The 27,791-nt window shown below is 37.7% G+C and overlaps 1 protein-coding gene across 1 annotated transcript in view; it reads right to left on the bottom strand.

Annotated features, from left to right (window-relative positions):
- Positions 1 to 27,791, bottom strand: part of ANKRD31 (ankyrin repeat domain 31) — a 168,651-nt gene that overhangs the window by 58,538 nt on the left and 82,322 nt on the right. The window contains 6 exon segments of the mRNA XM_087862065.1: positions 11,721 to 11,863; positions 12,712 to 12,849; positions 16,174 to 16,338; positions 17,011 to 18,526; positions 19,469 to 19,521; positions 24,186 to 24,333. Coding sequence (XP_087718191.1) covers positions 11,721 to 11,863; positions 12,712 to 12,849; positions 16,174 to 16,338; positions 17,011 to 18,526; positions 19,469 to 19,521; positions 24,186 to 24,333 — 2,163 coding nt within the window.

Genomic DNA, 27,791 nt, shown 5'->3' with positions numbered 1-27,791 from the left:
TCCCCAGCCTCTCTCAGCCCTTTAATCTTGCAGATCAACTCAGATCTCGGTGAGGCAAGAAAGAAGTGGGTCCCTTGGTGTGTATTTTTATATCATTTATTAAGAGAATTGCAATTGCCAACTATGAAAGTGGATTTGTCTATTTCTCATTTCAATTCTGCTTTTTCTTCATTTATTTTGAAACTCATTATTGTATGCACGTACTCTCAAGACTGCTATGTCTTCTTGGTGAAATACCCCCCTTATACTTATGAAATGTCCCTCTTTATCCCTGGCAATATTCCTTGCTCTGAAATCTTTGTCTTATGTTTCTAGAGTCACTCACTCTTTTATTGTTTTCATGGTATATCTTTTTCCTCATTTCCTCTTCTTCATAGCCCCTGGCAATCACTAATCTACTCTCTGCCTGTATGGATTTGCTTATTGTGCATGTTTCATATTAATAAAATCATGTAATATGTAGCCTTTTGTGTCCATCTTCTTTCATTCAGTCTAATGTTTTCAAGGTTCACCCATGTGGTAGCATCCATCAGCACTTCATTTTTTCATGGCTTAATAATATCTTATTGATATGCACCACATTTTGTTTATACATTCATCAACTGATGGACATTTGGGCTGTTCCCACTTTTTGGCTATTTGGAAAATAGTGCTATGAACACTCATATACTAATTTTTGTGTGAACATGTTTTCAATTTTTTTGGCTATATACCTAAGAGTGGAATTTGCTACATCATATGGCAACTCTATGTTTAACTTTCGAAGGAACTGCCAGAGTGTTTTGTTGTGTGTTTTTTTTAAGATTTTATTTATTTATTTGACAGAGAGAGACAGCCAGCGAGAGAGGGAACACAAGCAGGGGGAGTGGGAGAAGAAGCAGGCTCCCAGCGGAGCAGGGAGCCCAATGCGGGGCTCGATCCCAGGACTCTGGGATCACGCCCTGAGCTGAGGGTAGATGCTTAACGACTGAGCCACCCAGGCGCCCCTGCCAGACTGTTTGCTAGCAGCAGTACCATTTTACATTACCACCAGCAATATATGAAAGTCCCAATTTTTTCACATCTTTGCCAACATCACCTTTACCATTGAAAGATTTTTTTGGCTGGGTATAGAATTCTAGATTGACAAGTTTAGTTCCCCTTGTAGTACTTTTTAAAGATGTTGCTCCTTTGTCCAGTGGCTTACAAAATTCTTGATGAGAAGCTAGCTGCCATTCTTTTTTTTTTTTTTAAAGATTTTATTTATTTATTCGACAGAGATAGAGACAGCCAGTGAAAGATGGAGCACAAGCAGGGGGAGTGGGAGAGGAAGAAGCAGGCTCATAGCAGAGGAGCCTGATGTGGGGCTCGATCCCATAACGCTGGGATCACACCCTGAGCCGAAGGCAGACGCTTAACTGCTGTGCCACCCAGGCGCCCCTGCCATTCTTTTATCTGTTCCTGTATACAATTATCTTTTAAAACTTTGTTTTGAAGATTTTTCCCATACAAATCAAAACCACAATGAGAAATCACTTCACACCAGTCAGAATGGCTAAAATTAACAAGATAGGAACAACAAATGTTGGCGAGGATGTGGAGAAAGGGGAACTCTCTTACACTGCTGGTGGGAATGCAAGCTGGTGCAGCCACTCTGGAAAAGAGTATGGAGGTTCCCCAAGATGTTAAAAATAGAGCTACCCTATGACCCAGCAATTGTACTACTTCCTAGTTATTTGCCCCAAGGATACAAATGTAGTGATCCGAAGGGGCACCTGTACCCCATTGTTCACAACAGCAATGTCCACAATAGCCAAACTGTGGAAAGAGGCGAGATGCCCATCAACGGATGAGTGGATAAAGATGTGGTGTATATATACAATGGAATACTACTCAGCTATCAGAAAGGATGAATACTTACCATTTACATCACCATGGATAGAACTGGAGGGTATTATGCTGAGCGAAATAAGTCAATCAGGGAAAGAATTATCAAATGGTTTCGATGGTTTCACTCGTATGTGCAATATAAGAAACAGCACAGATGATCATAAGGGAAGGGAGGGAAAACTGAATGGGAAGTCATCAGAGAGAAAAACCATGACAGACTCAACTACAGGAGACAAACTGAGGGTTGCTGAAGGGGAGGTGGGTGGGGGGATGGGATAACTGGGTGATGGGCATTAAGGAGGGCATGTGATGTAATCAGCACTGGGTGTTATACACAACTGATAAATTACTGAACACTACATCTGAAACTAATGATGTACATTTTGTGTACTTTGTTGGCTAACGGAATTTAAATAAAAAATAGTGGCATGTACACTTTAACAATGTTAATTCTTCTAGTTCTTGAGCATGGTGTATCTTTCCTTTTTTTGTGTATCTTTATTTTTATTGTAATGACCATTTATTAATGCTTGGAAGTATGTTTTTCTTGTAGGATACATGATGACTTGGTTGGTGGCATCAACTAAATTGTTTCCCTTTACTGTACTATTTTATTTTATTGTCTATGTTGATAGTGATACTTTAATAAATATATTTTATGAGAATAGATAGATATTTTTCTCTTTTTTCACTGATTCTCAGCAATTTGGTTATGGTATGTGTTGGTACAATTTTCTTCATTTTTCTTTTACTGGAGGGTTGGTGAGATTTTGGTTCTGTGGGTTTACTGTTTTCATCAAATTTGTATAATTTTGGTCTTTATTCTCCAAATATTTTCTCTGACACCCCCCCCCCCTTCTTGGGGATTAAGCTTGCATGTATATTATATAACTTGAGATTACCCTACAGGGCACTGAAGTTTTCTTATTTTGTCTTTGTTTTGTTTGTTTTCTCAGTCTTTCTTCTTTGTTTTATTTTGGATAATTTCTAATGCTTTATCTTCAAATCCACTGCACTTACTTTTCAGTATTAAATATGCTGTTAACTAACCCAATTGGTGAATATCTCACTTCACATGCTTTATTTTCATCTCTAGTAGTCTGAGTCTTATTTATATCTTCCATTTCTCTTCCCATCATGTTTCTGTTTTCCTCTACCTCCTTGAACGTAAGAGAGTGTACTAGTGTTACTGCATAACAAATTACTACAAATGTGATAGTTTAAAATAAGATAAAATTATAATCTCACAGTTTTTCTGTAGGTCAGAAATCTGAGCCTGGGGTGGCTGTGTTGTCTGCTCAGAGTCTTCACCACGCCGAAATCAAAGTGCCAGCATACACTGATTATCACCTAATGTTTAGGGTCCTTTTCCAAGCTCACTAGTTTTTGGCATAATTCATTTCCCTGAAAGTTTATAAGGTTCTTGTATTCTTGTTGGCTGTGGGCTGGGGACTGCTCTCAGCTCCTAGAAGCTTCTGCAGCTCTTTGCCACATGGCTTTTTCTGATGCTTTCTTTCTTCTAAAGGATTCACCTCATGAGGTTGGGCCCACCCACACTCAAAGGGAGGGGCTTATACACAGTGGGTAGAGGCCAGTGAGTAAGAATCTTAAGGACCATTTTAGAATTCTGCCTACCATGTGGAGTATATAGTTATATTTGTTTAACATCCTTTTCTGCTAATTCTATTATCTGTGTCATTTCTGGGTCTCTTTTGAATGATCATTTTTTTCCTCCTGCTTATGGTTACTATATAGTACTTTTTTATTTAAAAAATTTTGGATTGGTTGATAGGCACTGTGATTTTTATATTGCTGAGTGCTGAATTTAATTGTATTCCTTTAGATGTTGTTGGGCTTTGTTCTGGGACATGTTTAGGTTACCAGAATTAGTATGATCTTCTTGATATTTTCTTTTAAATTTTAAGGTGAGTCTAGAGAAACTTTTAGTACCAATTAACTCAACTCTGCAATTAACAGGGTTGCCTGAGTATCAGTGCAGCAGGCCCCTGCCCCAGAAGGCAGGCTGAAAAATCAAGAAGCCCACATCCCTAAGGTCCCCATATATAAATAACCTCTACTTGATGCTTCCATGTTTTAAGAGTTCCTGCCACTCTGGCTGGTGGAAACATAAACACAAACTCAGCTCTCTATAAGCTCCAGCAATGGTTCTGCCAATCCTTCCTGTTGGCTCTTTGCCTAATCTTCCATCATTTTCTTAAACATATTTGTAGATTAGCCAAAGAATCAAGGGGATTCTCCTTCAAATTTTTGGGAAGTTCTCTATATGTAGATCCTTTCTCTCTGGTATTTTGCCCCATAAATACTACCTGTTGAGCCTTTTAAACTCCAAATTCTGTCTTCTGAACTTGAGACCATAGGGCTGTTTGTTTCCTCTCTTTCTGTGCTTCTGCCTTGGAAACCCCCCTCTAGTCTATACGGTAAGGCAACCACAGGATTCATCTCATTTGCTTCCCTTCTCTCAAGGACTGCTGCCCTGAGCTGCATATTGTACAATGGTTCAAAACTGCTATTTTATGTATTTTGTTCATCTGTCAAGTTGTTAAGATGGGAGGGTATATCTTGTCCTTTCTATTCTTTCTTGTACAAAAGTGGATATCCACTCCCACCCACTTTTTATCTTTTTCCCTTATCTTTTCCTCTTACTCTCCTTTTCCTTATCTTTTTATCCTCTTCCTTTTACAAGATAAAACATATGACCACTTTGGAAAATAACTTAAAACAGAAATTAAGATTGAAAAAGAAGTTGAAAGTTGGAAAAAATAGGTGATTAACTTTCTGTGCAGTAATTCAAGAGTAAAAAATCTCAGAATTAAATTTATAGGCTATAATAGAACTGATACCATATATTTACCTCTCCTGCTCTCTCCTTGTAATCTTTCTGGTTCATGCATCAGTATTCTACTTCAAGATAAAGAAATAAGGACAAAAAGAAAGAAATGAGAAATAAAATAAGCCAATGACAGAAGAACTGTCACATGGAAGGAAAATTAATGAAGGTATGAGGAGAGATGTTGGCAATATATCAACATCAAAAGAATGAAAATATTCTTAAAAATACTACCTCCTTCTTTTCAAATAAAATGTTTCTCCTTAAAATATTGATGTGGAACCAGACTAAAACCGGGAGCTCGGGAGCACGCGCGTGTCCAAACTGAAAACCGGAGCTCCGGAGCTCACCCTCGAACTAGACTGAAAACGAGAGCTCAGGAGTGCACGATTGACCAGACTGAAAACCGGAGATCCAGAGTGCTCACTGGAACCGGACTGATACTGGGAGCTTGGGAGCGCGTGCGGGAACCGGGGCGGCTGGCAGTGTTAGAAGCACAAAGGGCAGAGATGTGTCGGCCCTGGAAGTGAGGGCTGGGACAGTGGCTGTGGGGTGCACAACCTGGGACACTGCAGGGTTTCTGGCAGCACCGACAGAAACAGAGTTAAAGTGGCCAAGAAAGCTCAGTGGAGAGCAGACTGTGATCTGTCTGTTCTGAGACAGAGGCTAGGATACGGCCACTGCTGCTCTGACTCTCAGAAGAGTCACAGAAAACCACCAGGGAAAGCCACCAGAGAACAAAAGCCCGGAAAGACCAGCTCACATTGTGCCCATCCCCATCCCCTCTTGCAGGGGACAGGGAGACTCTACCCAAACAGGGTTGCCTGAGTATCAGTGCGGCAGGCCCCTGCCCCAGAAGGCAGGCTGAAAAATCAAGAAGCCCACATCCCTAAGGTCCCTATAAAACAAGTGCACACTGCCTGGGTCCTGGTCAATGATTTGGGCTCTGGGCATCCCTGCAACCTCTCCTCATCAGAATGACAAGGAGGAGAAATCCCCCCAGCAAAGAAAAGATAATGAGTCTGTGGCCTCTGCCACAGAACTGATGGATATGGATATAACCAAATTGTCAGAAATGGAGTTCAGAGTAACAACGGTCAAGACGATGTGTAGGCTTGAGAAAAATATTAACGAAAATATTAACAAGAATACAGAATCTCTAAGGGTGGAAATGAGAGTGAAACTGGCAGAAATTAAAAATGCTATGAATCAAATGCAGTCTAAACTAGATGCTCTGACGGCCAGGGTAAATGAGGCAGAAGAACGAATTAGTGAATTGGAGGATGGGATGGTAGAAGAGAAAGTTAAAACAGAAACTTGGCTCAAAAAGATCCAATCTAAAGAATGTAGATTATAGGAGATTACTGACTCAATGAAATGTTCCAATGTCAGAATCATCGGCATCCCCGAGGCAGTGGAGAAAGAGAGAGGTCTAAAAGAGATATTTGAACAAATTGTAGCTGAGAAATTCCCTAATCTGGCAAAGAAAACAAGCATTCGTGTCCAAGAATCAGAGAGGACCCCTCCCAAGGTCAATGAGAACAGACCTACACCATGTCACGTCACAGTGCAATTCGCAAATATTAGATCCAAGGATACAGTATTGAAAGCGGCCAGGGGGAAGAAAATCCTTACATACAGAGGGAAAAATATCAGAATAACGTCAGACCTGTCTACAGATACCTGGCAGGCTAGGAAGGGTTGGCAGGGTATTTTCAAAGCTCTATCTGAGAAGAACATGCAGCCAAGGATCCTTTACCCAGCAAGGCTGTCATTCAGAATTGATGGAGAGATAAGGACCTTCCAGGATCAGTAGAAACTGACCAAATTCATAACCACCAAACCAGCCCTACAGGAGATATTAAGGAGGTGTTCTATAAAAGTAAAAAGGCCCCAAGAGTGTTACAGAACAGAAATTTACAATCTATAGAAACAAAGACTTCACAGGCAACATGACATCATTAAAATCATATCTCTTAATAATCACTCTCAACATGAATGGCCTAAATGCTCCCATAAAACCCCACAGGTTGCAGATTGGATAAAAAGACATGACCCGTACATTTGCTGTCTACAAGAGACTCATTTTGAACATAAAGATACATCCAGACTGAAAGTGAAGGGATGAAAAACCATTTTTCATACCAATGGACCTCAAAAGAAAGCTGGGGTAGCAATTCTCATATCAGACAGATTAGATTTTAAACTAAAGACTGTTGTTAGAGATACAGAAGGACACTATATTATTCTTAAAGGATGTATCCAACAAGTGGATATGACAATTATAAATATCTATGCTGCCAACAGGGGAGCAGCTAGATACACAAGCTAACTCTTAACCAGAATAAAGAGACATATAGATAATAATACGTTAATAGTAGGGGACCTCAATACTCCACTCTCAGCAACAGACAGATCACCTAAGCAGAAAATCAACAAAGAAACAAGAGCTTTCAATGACATACTGGACCAGATGGACCTCATAGATATATATAGAACACTACACCCCAGAACAACAGAATACTCATTCTTTTCGAATGCACATGGAACTTTCTCCAGAATAGACCATATACTGGGTCACAAAACAGGTCTCAACCGATACCAAAAGACTGAGATTATTCCCTGCATATTCTCAGACCACAACGCTTTGAAACTGGAACTCAATCACAAGGAAAAAATTGGAAGAAACTCAAACACTTGGAAACTAAGAACCATCCTGCTCAAGAATGACTGGGTAAACCAGGAAATTAAAAATCAGTTTAAACAATTTTTGGACACCAATGAGAATGAAAACACGTTGGTCCAAAACCTATGGGACACTGCAAAGGCGGTCCTAAGGGGAAAATACATAGCCATCCAACCCCCACTCAAAAGAATAGAAAAATCTAAAATGCAGTTTTTATATTCTCACCTCAAGAAGCTGGAGCTGGAACAGAAGAACAGGCCTAACCCACACACGAGAAGGCAGGTGATCAAGATTAGAGCAGAGATCAATGAATTAGAAACCAGGACCACAGGAGAGCAGATCAACAGAACTAGAAGCTGGTTCTTTGAAAGAATAAATAAGATCGATAAGCCACTGGCCAGACTTATTCAAAAGAATAGGGAAAGGACCCAAATTAATAAAATATGAATGAAAGGGGAGAGGTCACAACCAACACCAATGAAATAGGAAGGATCATTAGAAATTTGTATCAACAGCTTTATGCCAATAAATTAAACAACCTGGAGGAAATGGATGCCTTCCTGGAAACCTATAAACTACCAAAACTGAAACAGGAAGAAATTGATTATTTAAACAGACCGATTAATTATGAAGAGATTGAAACAGTGATAAAAAACCTCCCCAAAAACAAGACTCCAGGGCCTGACGGATTCCATGGGGAATTCTACCAAACATTCAAAGAAGAAATAATACCTATTCTCCTGAAGCTGTTTCAAAAAACAGAAACAGAACGAAAACTACCAAACTCATTCTATGAGGCCAGAATTACCTTGATCCCCAAACCAGGCAAAGACCCCATCAAAAAAGGAGAATTACAGACCGATATCCCTGATGAATATGGACGCCAAAATTCTCAACAAGATCCCTAGCAAATAGGATCCAACAGTACATTAAAAGGATTATCCATCAAGACCAAGAGGGATTCACCCTGGGATGCAAGGGTGGTTCAACATTTGCAAATCGATCAGTGTGATGGATCGTATCAACAAGAAAAGAGTCAAGAACCATATGATCCTCTCAATTGATGCAGAAAAAGCATTTGACAAAATACAGCACCATTTCCTGATTAAAACCCTTCAGAGTGTAGGGATAGAGGGTACATTCCTCAATTTCATAAAAACCATCTATGAAAAGCCTACAGCGAATATCATTCTCAACAGGGAAAAGCCTTTCCCTTAAGATCAGGAACACGACAAGGATGCCCACTCTCACCATTATTATTCAACATAGTACTAGAAGTCCTTGCAACAGCCATCAGACAACAAAAAGGGATAAAAGGTATCCAAATTGGCAAAGAAGTCAAACTGTCTCTCTTCGCAGATGACATGATACTCTACACAGAAAACCCCAGACTCCACCCCCAAACTACTAGAACTTATAGAGCAATTCAGTAATGTGGCGGGATACAAAATCAATGCTCAGAAATCACTTGCATTTCTATACACGAATAATGAGACTGAAGAAAGAGAAATTAGGGAATCCATCCCATTTACAATAGCACCAAAAACCATACGTTACCTTGGAATTAACTTAACCAGAGACGTAAAGGACCTATATTCTAGAAACTATAAATCACTCTTGAAAGATGCTGAGGAAGACACAAAAAGATGGAAAAATATTCCATGCTCATGGATCGGAAGAATAAACCCAGTTAAAATGTCCATGCTACCCAGAGCAATCTACACTTTCAATGCCATCCCAATCAAAATACCAATGACATTTTTCAAAGAGCTGGAACAAACAGCCCTTAAATTTGTATGGAACCAGAAAAGGCCCCAAATTGCCAAGGAATTGCTGAAAAGGAAAAACAAAGCTGGGGGCATTACGTTGCCGGATTTCAAGCTATACTACAAAGCTGTGATCACCAAGACAGCATGGTACCGGCACAAAACAGACGCATAGACCAATGGAACAGAATAGAGAACCCAGAAACAGACCCTCGGCTCTTTGGGCAACTAATCTTTGATAAGGCAGGAAAAAACATCCAGTGGAAAAAAGACAGTCTCTCCAATAAATGGTGCTGGGAAAATTGGACAGCTACATGCAAAAGAATGAAACTTAACCACTCTCTCACACCGTACACAAAGATAAACTCCAAATGGATGAAAGACCTTGATGTGAGACAGGAATCCATCAAAATCCTAGAGGAGAACATAGGCTGCAACCTCTTTGACATTGGCCACAGCAACTTCTTTCATGACACATCTCCAAAGGCAAGAGAAACAAAAGATAAAATGAACTTGTGGGACTTCATCAAGATAAAAAGCTTCTGCACAGCCAAGGAAACAGTCAAAAAAAACTAAGAGGCAGCCCACGGAATGGGAGAAGATATTTGCAAATGACACTACAGATAAAAGACTAGTATCCAAGATCTACAAAGAACTTCTGAAACTCAATACACATGAAACAAATAATCAAATCAAAAAATAGGCAGAAGATATGAACAGACACTTTTCCAATGAAGACATACAAATAGCTAACAGACACATGAAAAAATGTTCAAAATCATTAGCCATCAAGGAAATTCACATCAAAACCACACTGAGATACCACCTTACGCCAGTTAGAATGGCAAAAATTGACAAGGCAAGAAACAACAAATGTTGGAGAGGATGTGGAGAAAGGGGAACCCTCTTACATTGTTGGTGGGAATGCAAGTTGGTACAGCCACTTTGGAAAACAATGTGGAGGTCCCTTAAAAAGTTAAAAATTGAGCCACCCTATGACCCAGCCATTGTACTACTGGGTATTTACCCCAAAAATACAGACGTAGTGAAGAGAAGGGCCATATGCACCCCAATGTTCATAGCAGCATTGTCCACAATAGCTAAATCGTGGAAGGAGCCGAGATGCCCTTCAACAGATGACTGGATTAAGATGTGTTCCATATATAGAATAGAATATTACTCAGTCATCAGAAGGAACCATTACAGAACACTTGCAGCAACATGGACAGGACTGGAAGAGATTATGCTAAGTGAAATAAGCAGAGAAAGACAATTATCATATGGTTTCACTCATTGATGAAACATAAGAAATAGGAAGATCGGTAGGAGAAGGAAGGAAAGAATGAAGGGGGAGTAAACAAAAGGGGGAATGAACCATGAGAGACTGTGGACTCTGGGAAACAAACTGAGGGCTTCAGAGGAGAGGGGGGTGCGGGACTGGGATAGGCCGGTGATGGGTATTAAGGAGGGCACATATTGCATGGTGCACTGGGTGTTATACACAAATAATGAGTCATGGAACATTGCGTAAAAAACTGGGGATGTACTGTATGGTGACTAATATAACAAAATAAAAATTGTTAAAAAAAAAAAAAAAAGACCTGAGCTGAGATCAAGAGCTGGATGCTTTACCAACTGAGCCACCCAGGTGCCCCTTTTTGATATTTTTCTTAATCATTAGTTTACATCTCCTATTGCTGCACATCATAAATTCAATACTATTCCTTCATGTGACTACCTTTAGGCTGAAAACAGTGGGGATATGCTCTCATAAAATTAACAAAAAAATCACCAGGGTCTTAAAAATATCTAGAGACAGATAAATTGGTGTTAGTGACAGTGTCAAGGTATTTTTATATGAACCTTGGTTTTATGTTGTTGTTATTGGCAGTGGTTTCTTTAACTATTTTTTCAAAGCCAATGATTATTCCTTAAGTCTGTGTTGCCTATTGATAACAATAAAAGTCTTCTGCTTAGATTTGTCAAAGATGAGTTTAAAAATCTTAAGGATTTTAAGGTCTAGATTTGAAATTCATTGTTATTGAGATGATGACTTTAGTAATTTTCTTTTGTGATGGTTGTGTGATTAAGAAAAACAAATGAGAAAAATATACAACAAATCCTCAGGAACAAGCAACATGCATTTTTACCCATTTCTTTGAAACCTCAAAGCCACTGAGAAATTTTGAGTTAAAAAAAATCTGTCAACATGTTATCAGTATAATTAGACTCTTTTATATACAACAGCATATCATTTAAGACAATTAAAAATGGAATGTATTAGATTTATAGCCTACGTTTACCCTGAGATCTTTCATTTTATTCTGACTTACATGAATTTTATGAGGTAGAGATAATGGAAAATGATTCATTAGTTAATATGATCTTCCAGTCTATACACAATATCCTATCTTTGTTTAACATTTTAAGTAGGTTTTAAAAATAATTTATTTTAAGGAATTACTTTAGTGCTCAGTTTAAAATACCTTGATTTTCTTCACTCACTTTTCTAAGAAAAAGTAATAGAAGCCCAATCTGATGTGCACTGTACCTTTAAATGATTGTTGGCAGCAGCATCATGTAAGGGAATAATCCCATCTAGATTTTCACAATTAACATTAGTACCAGCTTTTAACAACTCTACAATTATATCATCAGATCCCTCACTAGATGCCTCATGAAGTGGTGTCCAACCTAAACAAGTAAAAAAGAAAAAAACAAAACAAGCTGCTGCTTACAAATCAACATTCACGTAATATCTTCATTATTAAGTTTATCTGCACGAATGCAATGAATATCCATATTGATTCAAAATTATATACTAAGTATTAGACAAGAAATAATACTGAAAACTATGGCCTTGAAATGTTTCAATTTTGAAAACCAATCTCATCAAAAATATTTGTTGATCCAAGTGCCAAAACAGAAGACTCAGAGAACATAAAATACAATGGGACTAGAGTAAATACTAATCACGTCAATTTGTTTCAACTCAGATGTTACAATAGAGTAAGATCAAGTCTGCCTTCCCTATTTGTATCACTGCATTGTCATATAGCTCTTTAAAATGACATATGATTCTTGAAATCAATCTTTGAGTTTTTCCCTCTGTTAACTCCTCACACAAGATTCTTTTGTGCTTGAGCAAAATGTTAGATCAATTTAAAAATGGAGGCTGAAAATAAAATAAGGAAAGAGGAGAAAGAGAAGGCACAGGGAAATGGGAAAAAATTGGCACTCTCTTCCAAGTCAGAGATTAGTATTAAGATCTCCAAGGAAAAGACCTAAATAAAGCTCTCTTTACTCCCCATTCTGTATACTTCCTCTGAATGCTCCCACATGTATGTTAAAAACTGTTTCAGAGGAGTTTATTTTAGCAATTGGTGAAAAGCAAGATAAATTTAACTATTCAACTAGATAATATATTATTAAAAAGACAATTCAAAGTTAGCAGCCAGGATCAAAACTGGGGTAGGGTGGATGAAATGTGTACTTCAGTGAGTTCAAGTTATAAACACAATTAAAATTTCAAGAATCCAAACCTGCATTATCTTTTAGATTCACATCTGCTCCAGAGTCTATTAGAGCCTTCACCAGAGACAAATTTCCTCTTCTGGCAGCCAAATGAAGCCGGCTTTCCCCTCTGGCATTCCTCTTATTGATCCCAGCTGTTTTCACTTCTGTAAATTTGCCAAGCAAAACTGAGGCTTCTTTTCTGCCAAATGCTGATCATTACAAAGGAGCTTAGAAAATACATAGCAACTTCCTCAAAATATCGTAAGTAGGGTGCACTATACAAAACACATCAATATCACCATTGCTATTACTGTTTTAAAATATAACTTGTGAAGGAATTGTAGAGCATCTAAGCACATTACTTTGCATTCATTTTAACAGCTGTTTAGTCACTCTATCATAAGCTTGATTAAAACAAACTTGCTTCAGTTCTACCCTCATTTCACTCTCAGTAGTCCTTCAACAATGGATAAAATTTTTCTTAAAACAAATTGTGATTTTATAAAACTCCTTCTATAGCTCTTCTCTATCCCAATGAGTGTGTTTCTGATCACAAAAGACACCAAAAACTGAACCACAGCCCAGTGGATTACTTTTCTTTGAAAAAACATGCAGTACAACATTATCCAGAGATTTTTAAAAAATCTTCTCCTTGCACCACAAGTTAAGATTTAAGTTGGAACTAAAAAACAAAACAAAACAAAACAAAACAAAAACAAAAAACAAAACTGGACCATATTTTCCCCTCAATTTCCTCCCCAAACCATGCTAAAATGACAGTAAAAGATTTTTTTTACTACCATAAAAAGAAAATAGAAGAGGAAACAATAGAGGACAAAGACTTCAACAGCTTTTTGGGAACTGGAAAATCACTGCTGGAGAAGAGTTAGCCAACTTGAATAAAATGGGGGAAATGCCTCAACCCAAATGCCTGCAAAAAAAATTAGGGAGAGAGCCCACCTGAACCCAGCACTTGGGGGCATCAAGTACGGTGAAAGGCAGTGTGCGTGAACTGGGCTAGAAATATGCAGACTGACTGAAAGTATATATAGAGAGAAGCTGGGACTACAAGTTCCTCTCCCCAACCCTGAATTGTCGGGCAACCATTTCTCTTGCCCAAGGTCCCCATTTCCAAGCCAGGAAAATGGAGATTTACTTTCTGTAGAAACCACATCAGAGAAGCTTCAGAGTGAGACATAAGGAAGGCAAAGTAGAGGATTAGAGTGATCAAACAGGAAAGAATACTCATTAAACCAGTAGTCCCCAAATGTAGTCCCAGATTAGCAGTCAGTACCACCTGGGGGACTTGTTAGAAATGCTAATTCTCCAGCCCACCCCACAAGCCTATTGTGGAGGACAGACTTCAGGGTAACTCCTAAATATCCCCATCTCCTGGTATTTATGGCCTTGGATCATCCCCTCCTCTTGAATAATTTGCTTCTAATCAATAGAATATCTCAATATTGAGGGTATTTCACTTCCTTGATTAGGTTATAAGAGATTGTAACATTTTTCGTCTTGCTAGCAAACTTGCTCTATCACCTTCAGTTTGCATGTTTTGATGAACCAAGAGGACACACTGGAAAAGCTCATGAAGGAAGAAACTGAGGATGACAAGGTGGCCACAACCTGCAAGGAACTGAATTCTGACAACAACCACGTGAGCTTGAAAATGGATCCTTCCCTAGTTGAGCCTTCAGATGAGACCCCAGTCTTGGCCAACACCTTGATTGTAGCCTAGGAAATATCCTGAGCAGAAGACCTGCCTAAGCCATGCCCAATTCCTGATCTACAGAAGATAAAAAAAACCTGTGTTGTTTTAAACTGCTAAGTTTGCAAATGTGTAATACACTAATAGATAATACACCTAACAATTCAGACTTTCTGGGGGGTAGAGACCAGCAATCTGTATTTTAACAAGCTTTCCAGGTGATTCTGATGCAAGATAAGGTTTGAGAACCACTGCATTAAACCTTAAGACACTCTCCCTGTTCTATTTCCTAAATGACAGCAACTACGTGCACAGTTTCAGGGCAAGAGATTAAAAAGTTTAGAGAATTACTCTCTAAAAGATGGATTCTTCAGTTATGTGAATCACAGAGAAGACTGACAGCCTCATGTCTACCTTCCACTGACATCTAGACAAAATCATACTGCTCTTAGAAATCTGCACTTGGAAATTCTGTATTTGAAGAATAAAGACATATCTATTATATATATTTAATATTATATATACATATTTATATTTTAAAATTATGAAATATGCAAAACAGCAGACCTGCAGTTTGCAAGTTTGAACTGAAAAATCTCTCCAATAATTGGTACCATGACAAATCCTTTCACCTAGTTCATGGTGTCTTGTAGCAAAGAAGGTTGGCACATGATAAACATTTTGGGGCAAAAACGCAAAAATTGTTTCATTTTACTGTCATCATAAATTCCTATAGCATGTAACTGAAATTCTAAAATAAATCTGGAAAAAACTGGAAAGAAAACAAATAGGACTCACACTAACTTCACAGAAAACTTTATAAAGCCCACTGTGGTTAATGCTAAGTACTTCTTAATAACAAATTATTACATTTATTATTTATTATTAACAAATTAATAAATATTAATTGTAATATAATACTTAATAATTGGTATCAACATTATTTATTAATAAAGTATAATGCTACTAAGACATACTCAGCTTTCAGTTACTTTGTATGTGATCTGTTTTTTTTTTTACTCTCTGGAAACTCAAGATCCTTAATTACATCTGCAGAGATTCTTTTTCTATTTAGGTAAAATTCACTCTTTTATACAAGATATTATCACAGATTCCAGATATTAGGACATGGATATGTTCTGGAGGGCCACTATTGAACCCACTACAGAAGGGATGTATAAGAAGGGCTTTAGATTACATGAGAGGGGGACAACGAAGATTCACAGAGAATGCCTAATCCAGTGTCCTTCCTACCTCTTAATAGACAATAGATAAATGAACTTTTCAGTGTTTACTATTTAACCTGAAGTGGCCTGGCCTAGCCCATTGTTTTCCACAGAACTGGCAAAGGATAGTTAACTTGTCCACACTGTCAAACACACGCAGTTCATTCATCTGACAAAAAGAAACCAGTGGCCATTCTTTAATTTGCCTTATGGTGAAAGGGCTCAATGGAAGTATCTGAGGGATCTGGCACAGTTCAGATGCACTGACCCCACTCAATATTCTTGCTGTCTGTTTATCTTACCTCCTCTAATATTTAAAATTAGAAGTCATACACAGAAACATGACAAGAATGTATCTGAAGACTAACAGATTCTCATGTGGTACTTCATAGTAAAACAATCTAAAAAAATATAGCTGAAATAAACTTATAACTTAGTGAATGAGAAAAAAACCAACAGTAAATCTGAAAGTTTAGAAATTCCCTGAAGTAGAGTGCATTGCTGGGCTTGATCATGTCAACTTTTACCTATACAGGTATAGGAATACAAACCTTGGATGCAAGTAGCTTTCAAGAAATTTTGCCTTTTTCTGAAATTCTGAACTTTTCTGTGTTCTTGGATATTAGACATGCAAATATCAGAATCTGTTTTTTCTTTTTTCTCACCATTTCTCATAGTGCTTTCATCTCCATTGATATTATTAGTTAATTCCTCACCTGAAAAACAAACATTTTGCAACCTCAGTGCTACAGTTCTCCTTACTGGTTACATGATTAGAAAAGAGGCTAGCCTCATAACTGTTCCAAGTTTCTATTCCTAAGCTGGACTGATTTTTAAATTTTCTTTTATTAATTTATTTTTTAAGGGAATGAAACCCTTTAAAAATGTTTTTAGGGGTACCTGGCTGCCTCAGGGAGTAGAGCATATGATTCTTGATTTCGGAGTTGTGAATTAGAGCCCTGGCTGGGTATAGAGATTACTTAAAAATAAAATCTTTAAAAAATTTCTTTATATAACAAACAAAATTTGCTGGATGCAATTCTGATGGGAATACAGTGATTCACTGAAATCAACAAAGCTAACACTTTCCTGCTATGGAAATGTTGATTTAACTGATACTAAAGAAGTGCTAATTAAAAAGAAACATAAAAATTGATAGAAATATTGTTTATTAACTTCTGTCAATATCAATTTAGCAACAGTCTTTGATAATAATGGTTTGATTTTCAAAGTAAACAATATTACTTAACTAACAGTATCCCTTAATTATAGTCCACATGTCCTCATTCTTGTCAGCTTGGCTAAGTTCAGTAGAATTCAGATAGAAATTTCTATAAAGTAAGTAAATCTACTGGAGATGTGTACAAAGCGAACAATACTACTAATACCTGGTTTATGAGAAGTTTTCTTATCTTCTTTCTGTCTAAGTTGTGAGATGTTGGTCAATTCCTTACTGATATTGTCAGTGGAATCAAAAACTGTATCATGTATGGTTTTGCTCTCTGGAAGATCTTGTTTCCCCCTTTCAACTGTAGTTGTTTCTATTACTTGAGAATTAACAAGCATGGATAAAGACCCATTTGAAGAACTTGTTTTCTGGCTTTTATCATTGTAATTCCTTTTAGTGCCTTCTCCCTCATTTACTTTTCCCACAATATGTGTATCTATTTGATCCGTTAAAGAAGTTGGTGCTCTGGAGCTAAAATCTTGAGGCCTTTTGAATAGCTTCACATGACTAGTCAACTTTGAAGCTTCCTGTGTTGAAAATGTTCTTGGACAAGCTGGGGAAGTATGCTCAGGATTGCCATGTGAGTGATCAAAAGAAGTTTCACATGCACATTGTTCATATTTTGCAACATGTTCAGGATCAGAAAGATTAAGAGCTTCCTGTTGAGGAAGTATGATTGGACTGCATGCTTTTAACTCATTTTCCTGTGAAAAATGGTCTTCAGAAGGGAAAGACTGTTGAAAATCCATTTCTTCTCTATTGGTTATATTCTCGTTATAATTACAGTGGTTTTTGCAACCTGTAGAACATACCACTCTTTTACATGCTACAGTCTTCTCAGAGGTAAAGCAATCAACATCATCAACGTTACTAAAATTTTCCTTTATAAAGGATGAAAAAGAATTTTCCCACTCATTAAGGCTCTCACCTTTTTGACCTGAGTTACTGTTTTCAGGAGATTTATAAGGGCTAAAGTGCTCTTGTTCTTGGTGAGTGGCAGGCTGCTGATCTGTAGTAACAAGTGGTAAGTTGATTTCTTCCTGTAAGGAAAGTCCTGAGAAAAGAACAGCTTCCTCTTGGTCAGTGGACTCTAATTCTAAGAATTTTATTTCTTGATTATCTGATAAATCCAGGCTCTGGGTATGTGTCTCTTTGGGAATTGAACAAGCCTCAATATTGTTACCTAATCCATTTTTCAGGCTTGACAGAGTTGGGCTAAAAAGTTTTTGTGACTTTTCTGGAAGGTCATCAAAAGTTTGGAGATTATCTTGCTGACCAGTAACCAATCTGTTTCTCCTTCTGAAAGAAGAAACAGCTGTTATCTTTCTTGGAATGCATATTTCTTGTTTTGCATCATCCACTTCCGCTCTTTTATGTTGTGTGTTTCTTCTTCCTTTATCATTAGACACATTTGTGTTAGGACCTTTGACATTCTGAAGACTCTTCTTTCTGAGTCCCCTAGTAGGGTGTATCTGGTTCAGAGTTGATTGCTTATGCTTGGATTTACCAAATTTTGTGTCTTTGGAAGCTTTTTGGTAAGGTTCATATACATCTTCTTTATTTATAAATAAACCCTCTTTGCTTCCTTTATCAACTTTTACAAGTTCTGGCTTCTGTCTGTTGGAATTTTCATCACAAACGAACCCAATGAGATTTTTAGAACTGAATTTTGGTTTCTAAAGAAATAAAACATATAGTTAGCTTTAATTTTCAGCTGTAGTTCTACACTCAATTAATTCAGGATTATTGATAAATCAAACCATTACTCCATTCAATTTTATGATTTGATCTAACCACAGGGCCTGATGGGATATATACAACCTGCCATTTCAAAAAAGAAGACTAACAGAAAAAGGCAAATGTAGTAGACCAAGACTCATTATGTCTACTGATCTGTATTTTCTGCTTCACATTTCAATTTGTTTTTGCCAGGATTTAGCAGTATTAATCCTATTATGCATAATAAAAAATTTAATCTACTTAATTTTTATGGGCTTTAAGCATAATCAAACGAGAATGCTTTAGAAACACTCTCCTCTCCTAATTGTTATATAGATACAGCTAGAATTAAGAGAGTTCTTTCATCTAGTGTCTGTAATGGACTATATAGGTAGGGCAGCAGAAGAAGGGGTTTAAAAACAAGAAGACAGATATGCTCCCAAACTGATCTGCATGAAAAAATTATTGTGGGCCGCTAAGATTAAAACAGGGACACCGCTTCCTCTCACTCACCACAACCCAAGCACCAGATGAAGAGGAACTGCCCACCATATAAAATTTGACAGAATGGATCAACACCTTTGGCTCTTGTACTGTGTGCTTAGGCCAGAGGAAATTCGACATGGTTGACAAACCTCATGGCTCCATGAAGAGGACAGAGGAAATGGCTACTGATACATCTGTGTGCCGAGACAAGCTGTATTTACTCAATTGCTTTGCAAACTAACAGCCTAGAACCCTCTGAGTCTCATGTAATTATTCCAAAGTTTCTTAAAAGCAAAGGTGAAGTCACTGTTCCCTGATGAATGCTTCAGACATCCTTCTTTCCACTCTGATAATCTAGAAAATAAGCTACAGGTTCTTTCCATAACCATGTTTATTGCTAAACAGCGCTATACCTTGTGCTGGTGTGCATCCTCTAAGTCTAATGCGTCAGTGCTGTTCTTTTGAGCTGTAAACAAAAAGAGAAAATCCTAGGTTTCTGAAACCCACCAGTCCTTTGCCATGAGAAAACCAGAGAAATAAGTGAAATTATGCAAACATTTTCCATTCAAATTGGCACATATAACATTCCTACAACTGATAACTTTCCTATGTTTTAGAAGCCCCATACTATCTTGAGAAAGCTGAAAACATTTCTGTAGGAAAAGCACCATGGCTCCAACAAAATAATACCAAAGACTGGCAATAAACACACTATTTTAACATTCCCCACAGATATATCCAGGTACACAACTGTTGGCCAACTACTTTTATAAGGCAAAAGATTCTTTCATAATTAACTGGATTATCATTTCCTAATATGTCTGCTTAATAAGGTTCTAGTTTGAATGTTTCATTCTCTTAAAAGTGAAACATACATGCAGGGAAAAGGCTGCTCTTGAGAATGCGTAAGACAAAAAAAGATGATTTGAATAAAATATACCTAGGTTGATAATAAAAGAAAAGTACTTTAGTGTCTCTTTTAAATACTAGAGGTGGAATTAGTTACCTACATATTCATTGGCCACAAAAGATAAAAACCTAGAAACAGTGCCTTGCACATTTGAGGTATTCAATGATTATTTAATAGAGGAAGGAATAAATGAATGAACATCTTAGATGTGATATGTAAACAACATAAAATTCTTAAATACATTATGAATTAGAAATGTAAAAATATTTTAACAGGGATGTAACTGGGAAAAAGAACAATGACGGCAAATTATAATATACATAATGAGGCTTGGCATTCACCTATTCACCTCATGCAGGAGAGTTGACACACAGAATGTCCTTCAGTGAAGCAAAGCAGTTGGGACCACATACTCTGGAGCCTACTCCTGAGTTTCTATCTTCACTCATTTGCTTAGCAGCTGGGTGACTCTGAGTTAAGTTTCTTAATATCTCTGCCTCAGTGCCATAAAATGAAAGCAGTAACAGTCCTTATTTTATAGAATTGTTATGAGGATTAAATAAGATAATCCATGTAAAGAGTTTAGAGGAGTTCGTGGCACAAAGAAAGTGCTCCATTATTCATTTTCTTATTATGATTTTTCAAGAGCAAAAGGATTGTGTGCCTTCTCCTAACACTGGTTCTTAAATAAAAGAGCAGGCAGGCACCTGAGTGGCTCAGTCGGTTAAGCATCTGCTTTCAGCTCAGGTCATGATCCCAGGGTCCTGGGACTGAGTCCCACATCAGGCTCCCTACTCAGCGGGGTGCCTGCTTCTCCCTCTCCTCCCAGCTCTTGCCCTCTCTCGCTATCTCTGTCTCTCTCTCAAATAAATAAAATCTTTAAAAAAATAAATAAAAATGTTTTAAATAAAAGAGCAGAAAAATGTTTTACAGGAACCATGATTTGGGGCACGGTTCCTAAGAGAATCTGGAAGCAAGAAAGAGGGTTTTATCCCCTTTCACTTTGTTTTTGTTTTTGGGTTTTTCTTCCTTGTATAGAAAGCACCTTTCAACTAACATCTTTTTTTTTCTTTCTTGTCATCTTATTTTATTTAAATCCAATTAGTTAACATATAGTGTATCATTAGTTTCAGATGTAGAGTACAGTTATTCATCAATTGTATAAACACCCAGTGCTAATTATACCACGTGCTCTCCTTAATGGCCATCTCAATTTTAAAGAGTCTATATGCTCTAGTATAACCAGCTTAAAAAAAAACTACACAGATATAAATTGAGGTGGTGAATTTTAGTGATGTAGATGTAGCTGTCATTCTTTTCACTTTGTTACTCCAAGCTCTGTCATATGTAAGGTATTGTATTGAAGTATTTTACATACATCGACTCCAATCCTCACAGTAACAATCCCACATATATGTAGGCAGAGGAGTAGATATTATAAGCCCACATTTACAGATGAGAATACCCCAGGCTATAAAGTTAGTAAGAATGAACTCTTGCCCTATACCAAAGTAGATGTACTGTACTCTACAACAAAAAAGCACCAAATATATATTGCATGAGGAAGGTCCTTTATCCATCATTCCCATAATTAAAAGCTCTTCAACTGAAATTTAAAAACAAATACTCTGTTTGATATTCTTTATTTAAGTAAATTAATTTTTACATTTATATTGATAAGTAAGCTGATAATTAATGACAGACTTCGAAAGTTCAAACTTAAGAAACAGTCAAACTACCTGATGAAGCATGATAATACAGCCCACCTTGTAAACTGCCTCCCTAAAGAAAAGTGGGAGCTAACTCCTAAGAAGAAAGGCCTGGGATTCCTTCCATGAATGAAATTCCCTGGGTAGTATAGGTCAGAAGTAGGCACTGGTGAATGGGAGATTCTGGATTTGGAGAAAGGGCTAAAATGCTGGAGGAAAGCACTCTCAGCAGAGCAAAAAAATGCATGTTACCATAAAATAGAGAAGTCAAGCAATTAAGCAGATTATCAAAACAAAAATGTAAAAATACACATACTTTTACCTCCAACTAAATACCTGCAATTTTTCATATAGCTTGAAATATAAATATGAGTGCAATAATCTATACAGTTTATATAAGTATGAATATAATAATCTATCTCAATGTGCTTTTATAGACCTGGCCTCAACAAGGTGTAGTCTGTCCCCTCTTATTTTCTGATGAGATTGCGCTAGTCTTTTGTTCTAAAGAACCATTAATTAATTACCTCTTGGTGGCTTTTAATTATCAATGATGTTATCTCTTTATTATAAAGTAGGCTGTTTTAATCCAAGTCTTAGTCCTTAGTCAACAGCATTCAAACAGTTACCTCTTTAGGGAAAATTTTATTAAAATATAGTTTAAGGGAGTGCCTGGGTAGCTAAGTCAGTTGAGCATATGCCTTCGGCTCAGGTTATGATCCTGGGGCTTGGGATTGAGCCCCATGTTGGGCTCCCTGTTCAGCGGGGAGTCTGCTTCTCCCTTGCCCTCTCACTCTGCTCCCCGCCCCATGCTCTCTCTCTCTCTCAAATAAATAAATAAAATCATTAAAAAATAAAATATAGTTTAATAAAAGTGAATGAAGCACATACACATCTTTTAAAGGTAAAGAATTTGTTTGTTGTGTTTAAAGGAACTAACACACTACTTATTCAGCAAATATTTACTGAATGCCTACTGTATACAAGGCATTTTAGTACTCATCACCAGACTAAATAAAGGTTCTTTCCTTCATGGAGCTTAGATTCTTGGGGAAAGACTGAAAATAGAAAAAAAACAAACTGCCCAATGTGTTAGAAGGTGTTAAGTGCTATGGGAAAAGGATAAATAGACTAAAAGAGTCGGGTAAGAGGAATTGGAATGAGTGTGGCAGGTTGAATAATACGTTCACAAAATTTTTGATACTCCTCCTTTCAAAAGGTGGAACTTCCCAGACTTAGTGACTTACTTATAACAAATAGAATATGGCAGAACTGATTGTATATCACTTCCAAGATTAAGTTATAGAAAGCTTTGTGGCCTCTGTCTTGGGTACATTCTTTCTCTTGGATCACTTGCTCTGAGCCAGCTGCCAGGCTGTCAGCAGGCCTGTGGAAAAAGCTAATGTGGCAAGTAACTGAAGCCTCCAGCTTACAAGCAGTGAGGAACTGAGGCCTGCCAAGAACCACGTGAGTGAGCCTGAAAGTGGATTTTCCTGTCCTAGCTGAGCCTCGAGATGACCATCCCTCACTAAGAGTTTGGCTGCAACCCTATAAGAGACCCTGATCCAGAACTGGTTACTCACTTGAAAGACTTCCAGACTTCTAATCCTCAGAAACGCTGAGAGATAATAAATGTTTATTGTTTTAAGTTGCTAGATTTTGGGTAATTGTTGCATAGTGATAGATAACGACTACAGTGAGGGTGGGAAGGAGGCAGGTTGCAGTATTAAACAGGATGGTCTAGGCCTTCCTGAGGAGCTCACATTTGAACTAAGACTTGAAGGAGGTGGGGGCAGGCACATCTGAGGAACAGCAAGGAGGCCAGTGTGACTGAAGTCTAGTGACAGACTAGAAGAAATTAACTGTTAGAGTGGCCAGCTGATATGGGGGCCTGTAGGCCACTCTAAGGATACTGATATTTCTTCTAGATTAAATGGAAAGCCACTGCAGGGTTTTGAGCAAAAGAATGCTGTGATCTTACCAAAAAATCTAACGGACACATTACGGAGAATATAAAGAAAATGCCATGCATGTAAATTCTTCTTATTGACAACCATAAATCGAGTTCTTTAGTAGTTCAATTTTTTCCAGTGTAATGGTTGACAGGGTAAAAATACAGCCATAAGAAAAGATTCCTAGGGAACAGAAAGGGAAATAAACAATCCTGGCCATACTCATCGAAAAAGATATAGCCAAATATAATTCACATCGTATCATGTTTTTCTGCCAAAAAATTGTCAGGGGAAAAAACCAGAACTTTATAAAAGTTCTCTTAACTGTTTGCAATGCACAATGAAAAGTACATTTGATATTCTCTTTTAGAGTCCTTCCTTTATGCGCACTTGCAAACAAGACAGTGTGCTTTATTAAAGGAATGGAGCAAGGACACCACTGGATGGATCTTCTCAAAACTAAGGAGGAAAAGAAACTTAATTTCTATAATTCTAAATTCAATTTCTATAACTCTCTATGAATATGATAAACAGATATAACAGGGCAGTTTAATCTTACCTGATATAAGAAGATGTTTTTGGTGTTTAGGAATATATTTCTCAAGGAGACGCTTCATACATGAATCTTTGGCCTCATCCAAAGCACACTTCCCACCGTCACTTCTAAGTAAGGGATCGGCTCCATTCAAAAGAAGTAACTCTGCCACCTACAGGAAGACTGTTCATGTGAGCATGCCCAGACAAAAGGTACATTATTGTAAATGTGTGCTAGCATACAACTCGAAGCAATCTGATATTTCTTTCAATAAGAGAGTTTGGGTTTAAATACAACAACTCTGCCCAATAAAAAAAATTAATGTAATTGCTACTGAATCATAATTTGTTGATATACATACCCTTCTCTTACAAAAAAAAAAAGAGATGAAGAGGGAGAGAGGAAAAGGGAGTAGGTAGACAGAAAGAGGCGCAGACAGTGAGAAGGAGGGAGGGAGGGAGGGACTGAAGGAGGAAGGAAAGGTCAGAAAGGTCAGAAATGTATATAGTTCAGGTGCTGGTGAAATGGAGCTGGCGGATACACCAAGAACTAGCACTGGTTTCTGTAGTAGTAAATGTAAGTTTAACAGGTTCCAGGAGATGGTTATGCCTTCTATCTATAACTGTTGGTGCTGCTCCTCCTCAGAGTGTCAGGAGAGAAACCAGTCAACCCTTAATCTGTTACTACTCCTCAAGTAACCTCTCTATGAAGCACTCCCTGACCTCCCATCCATTGCTGCTCTAGAGAAAAATGACCTCTCCCTTCTTTCAGGTACATATTTTACCATAGTGCCCAACATATATTATATTTATTATATTATTTCTTATATATTTGTCTCTCCTGTACGCTAAGGTTTCTGAGGGTGGGACTACATTTTTCTTTTAAAATTTATTATTTTTGAATAGGGAATTAATGAATATAGTTCAAAATACAGAAGGCTCAAAGAAGTATACAGTGAGAAATAAGTTTCCCTCCTCTACCCTGTCCTCCAGTCATCCAATTTTTCCCTAAGCCTTGTTAATAGTTTCTTCTGAATTTTTCCACAGTTAATCTGGTCCAACAGGTATATATATGTATGTATACACACATATGTATACATATTTTTTTCTTATGCAAGTGGTCATATATTATATACATTCCTCTATATTTTGCACCCAAACAATGAACTTGGAGATTGTACCATGTCAATATAAAATGAACTTCATTATTTTTTATAGCTGAGTAACAGTCTACTATTGAATGTACTGTACTTTCTTTAACCAGTACCCTCCTGACAGATGTTTAAGTTGCTTCCAAGCTTCCACTACAGATATATGTATTAATTATCTTTATATTGCCAGTGCCTATCTCAGTGTCTGGCACAGTGTAAATATTCAATAAATATTATTTAATAAAAGAATGCATGTAATCAGGGAGGATATGAGGAGTAGGCGCTAAGGAACACTACACTAAAAGGAGCCTAAATTTTCATGTTAATATCTGGAATGAGAAAAAGGATCTGAATTTCTGTAAATCATATATACCCCTCAAATTAAATATATACACATTCTTCCTTTTATAACAAAGCATACTAGGAGACAAAAATATCATACCACAAAGGGACAATATAAGCCAGATCCCTCAATAATTATTCAGCCTCAGCAATTCTGCTTTTCAAACTATTTTATTATAAGATAGTCTAGTCCCTGGAATTCAGCTGATAGCTATCAAATCATTCTGAATACCTGTGAACTTAACTGGAGATCTAAGAAAAGAACTGCTGTAGTTCTACAAATAGAAAAGTGACCACTTTCTGCAAGGTAGGAGGTACAGAGAAGTGAATCCTAGGTGATATATTGCAAGATAAAGTGCAGGGGGAGGGAGCCTCTGTCAGCTGGCTACTGAACAGTAATATAGCAGCAGAACACAAAATGAGAACTTTTAGAAGTCTGCTCGAATGGGGAATGTCCCTGCCTGAAAGGTGCTCAGGTAGTGAAGTGGGGGAGAATGCCAGGTGGGACAGCATGGTCTCAGGATCCCCGGGGGTCACAGGAAGACTAGGGATACCTGACTGTGGCAGAGTTCCCGAGCATCGGAGTGGGGAAGCCGGCTGCAATCAGTGAACCCAGGTGTGGGCTTTCAGTTCAGTGTTGCCATAATCTATGAACCGGCAAGGTAAGCGACCGCTCTCTGAGCAGGGGCCCAGCAAGCCACAGAACTGTGGCAAGAACCCCCTCCTTCCCCCAGGAGGAGGCACCGGTGTCTGCAGCAGGAGTCTACAGGGTTTGGAGATTTGAAACGGGGTCACGTGCCTAGATAAAAAAAGCTCTGGGTGAGCACAGAGAGTGGACAGAGACCAGGGAGACAAGGGTGATGGACTGCTTTTCCCTGAGGATGCACTGAGGAGTGGGGGGCCTGAGCTTTTGGCTCTAGGGCTGCGAGGCTGCCATTTTCATTCTCATCCTCTAAAGCAGTACCGAAAGCCTTCAGGGAACAAAAGCCACGTGGAGCAATCTGGACCTGCTTACTTAGCCTGGCCTTTTGGTGCATTTCCAGCCCAGGGAAAGACACTTGAGAATCAGAGGAACAGGTCCCTCTCCCAGAAGATTAGCAAGAACATCCAGCTAAGACCAAGTTTACCCATCAGTGACAACTGCAAAACTCCAGTATTAAGGGAAAAGAGCATATAGAATTCATGGTTTTTTTTCTCATGATTCTTTAGTCTTGCAATTCTAATTTTTCCCCCTTTTCCATTTCAACTAATTTCTTATTTTATCAACTCTTTTTTAAAGTCTTTTTAAATATTCATTTTTACAGTTACATTCTATCCTTTCATTGTATTTAATTTTATTTTTGTATATATATGTTTTTCTTTCTTTACAATTTTGGGATCTAGTTTCTTCTAACAAACAGACCAAAATACATGCAGGATCTAATGTATTGCTCTGTTCTGTTCACTTATCTGATTATATTCTCTCTCTCTCTCTTTTTTTCTTTTCCATTTCTGGTCTGTCTTGATTTGTTTAGTGTATATTTCTCTGGGGTCATTGTGGCTATTTTAGTATTTTGTTCTCTTGTTCATCTATGCTTCTCTGGACAGAATGACAAGATGGAAAAACTCACCCCAAAAAAGAGAACAAGAGGCAGTACTGACCGCCAGGGACCTAATCAATACAGACATTAGTAAGATGTCAGAACTAGAGTTCAGAATAATGACTATAAAGATACTAATGATACCATTAATGAGATGCAATAAAAAATGGAGGCTCTAACTGCTAGGATAAATGACACAGAAGAGAGAATGAGTGATATACAAGACAAAATGATGGAGAATAAAGAAACTGAGGAAAAAAGAGATAAACAACTACTGGAACACGTGGGGAGAATTTGAGAGATAAAGTGATACCATAAAGTGAAACAATATTAGAATAATTGGGATCCCAGAAGAAGGGGAAAGAGGGAAAGGGGCAGAAGGTATACTTGAGAAAATTATAGTGAAGAACTTCCCTAATCTGGGGAAGGAAACAAGCATTCAAGTCCAGGAGACACAGAGAACCCTCCTCAAAATCAATAAAAATAGGTCAGCACCTCGACATATAATAGTGAGGCTTGCAAATTTCAGAGACAAAGAGAAAATCCTGAAAGCAGCTC

This window comes from Ursus americanus, chromosome 5, assembly GCF_024610735.1.
Source record: "Ursus americanus isolate L20-20 chromosome 5, mUrsAme1.1.p, whole genome shotgun sequence".
In the NCBI taxonomy this organism is placed as follows: domain Eukaryota; kingdom Metazoa; phylum Chordata; class Mammalia; order Carnivora; family Ursidae; genus Ursus; species Ursus americanus.
Note: the sequence above shows the minus strand (reverse complement) of the source record. Positions and strands in the feature narration are given on the sequence as shown.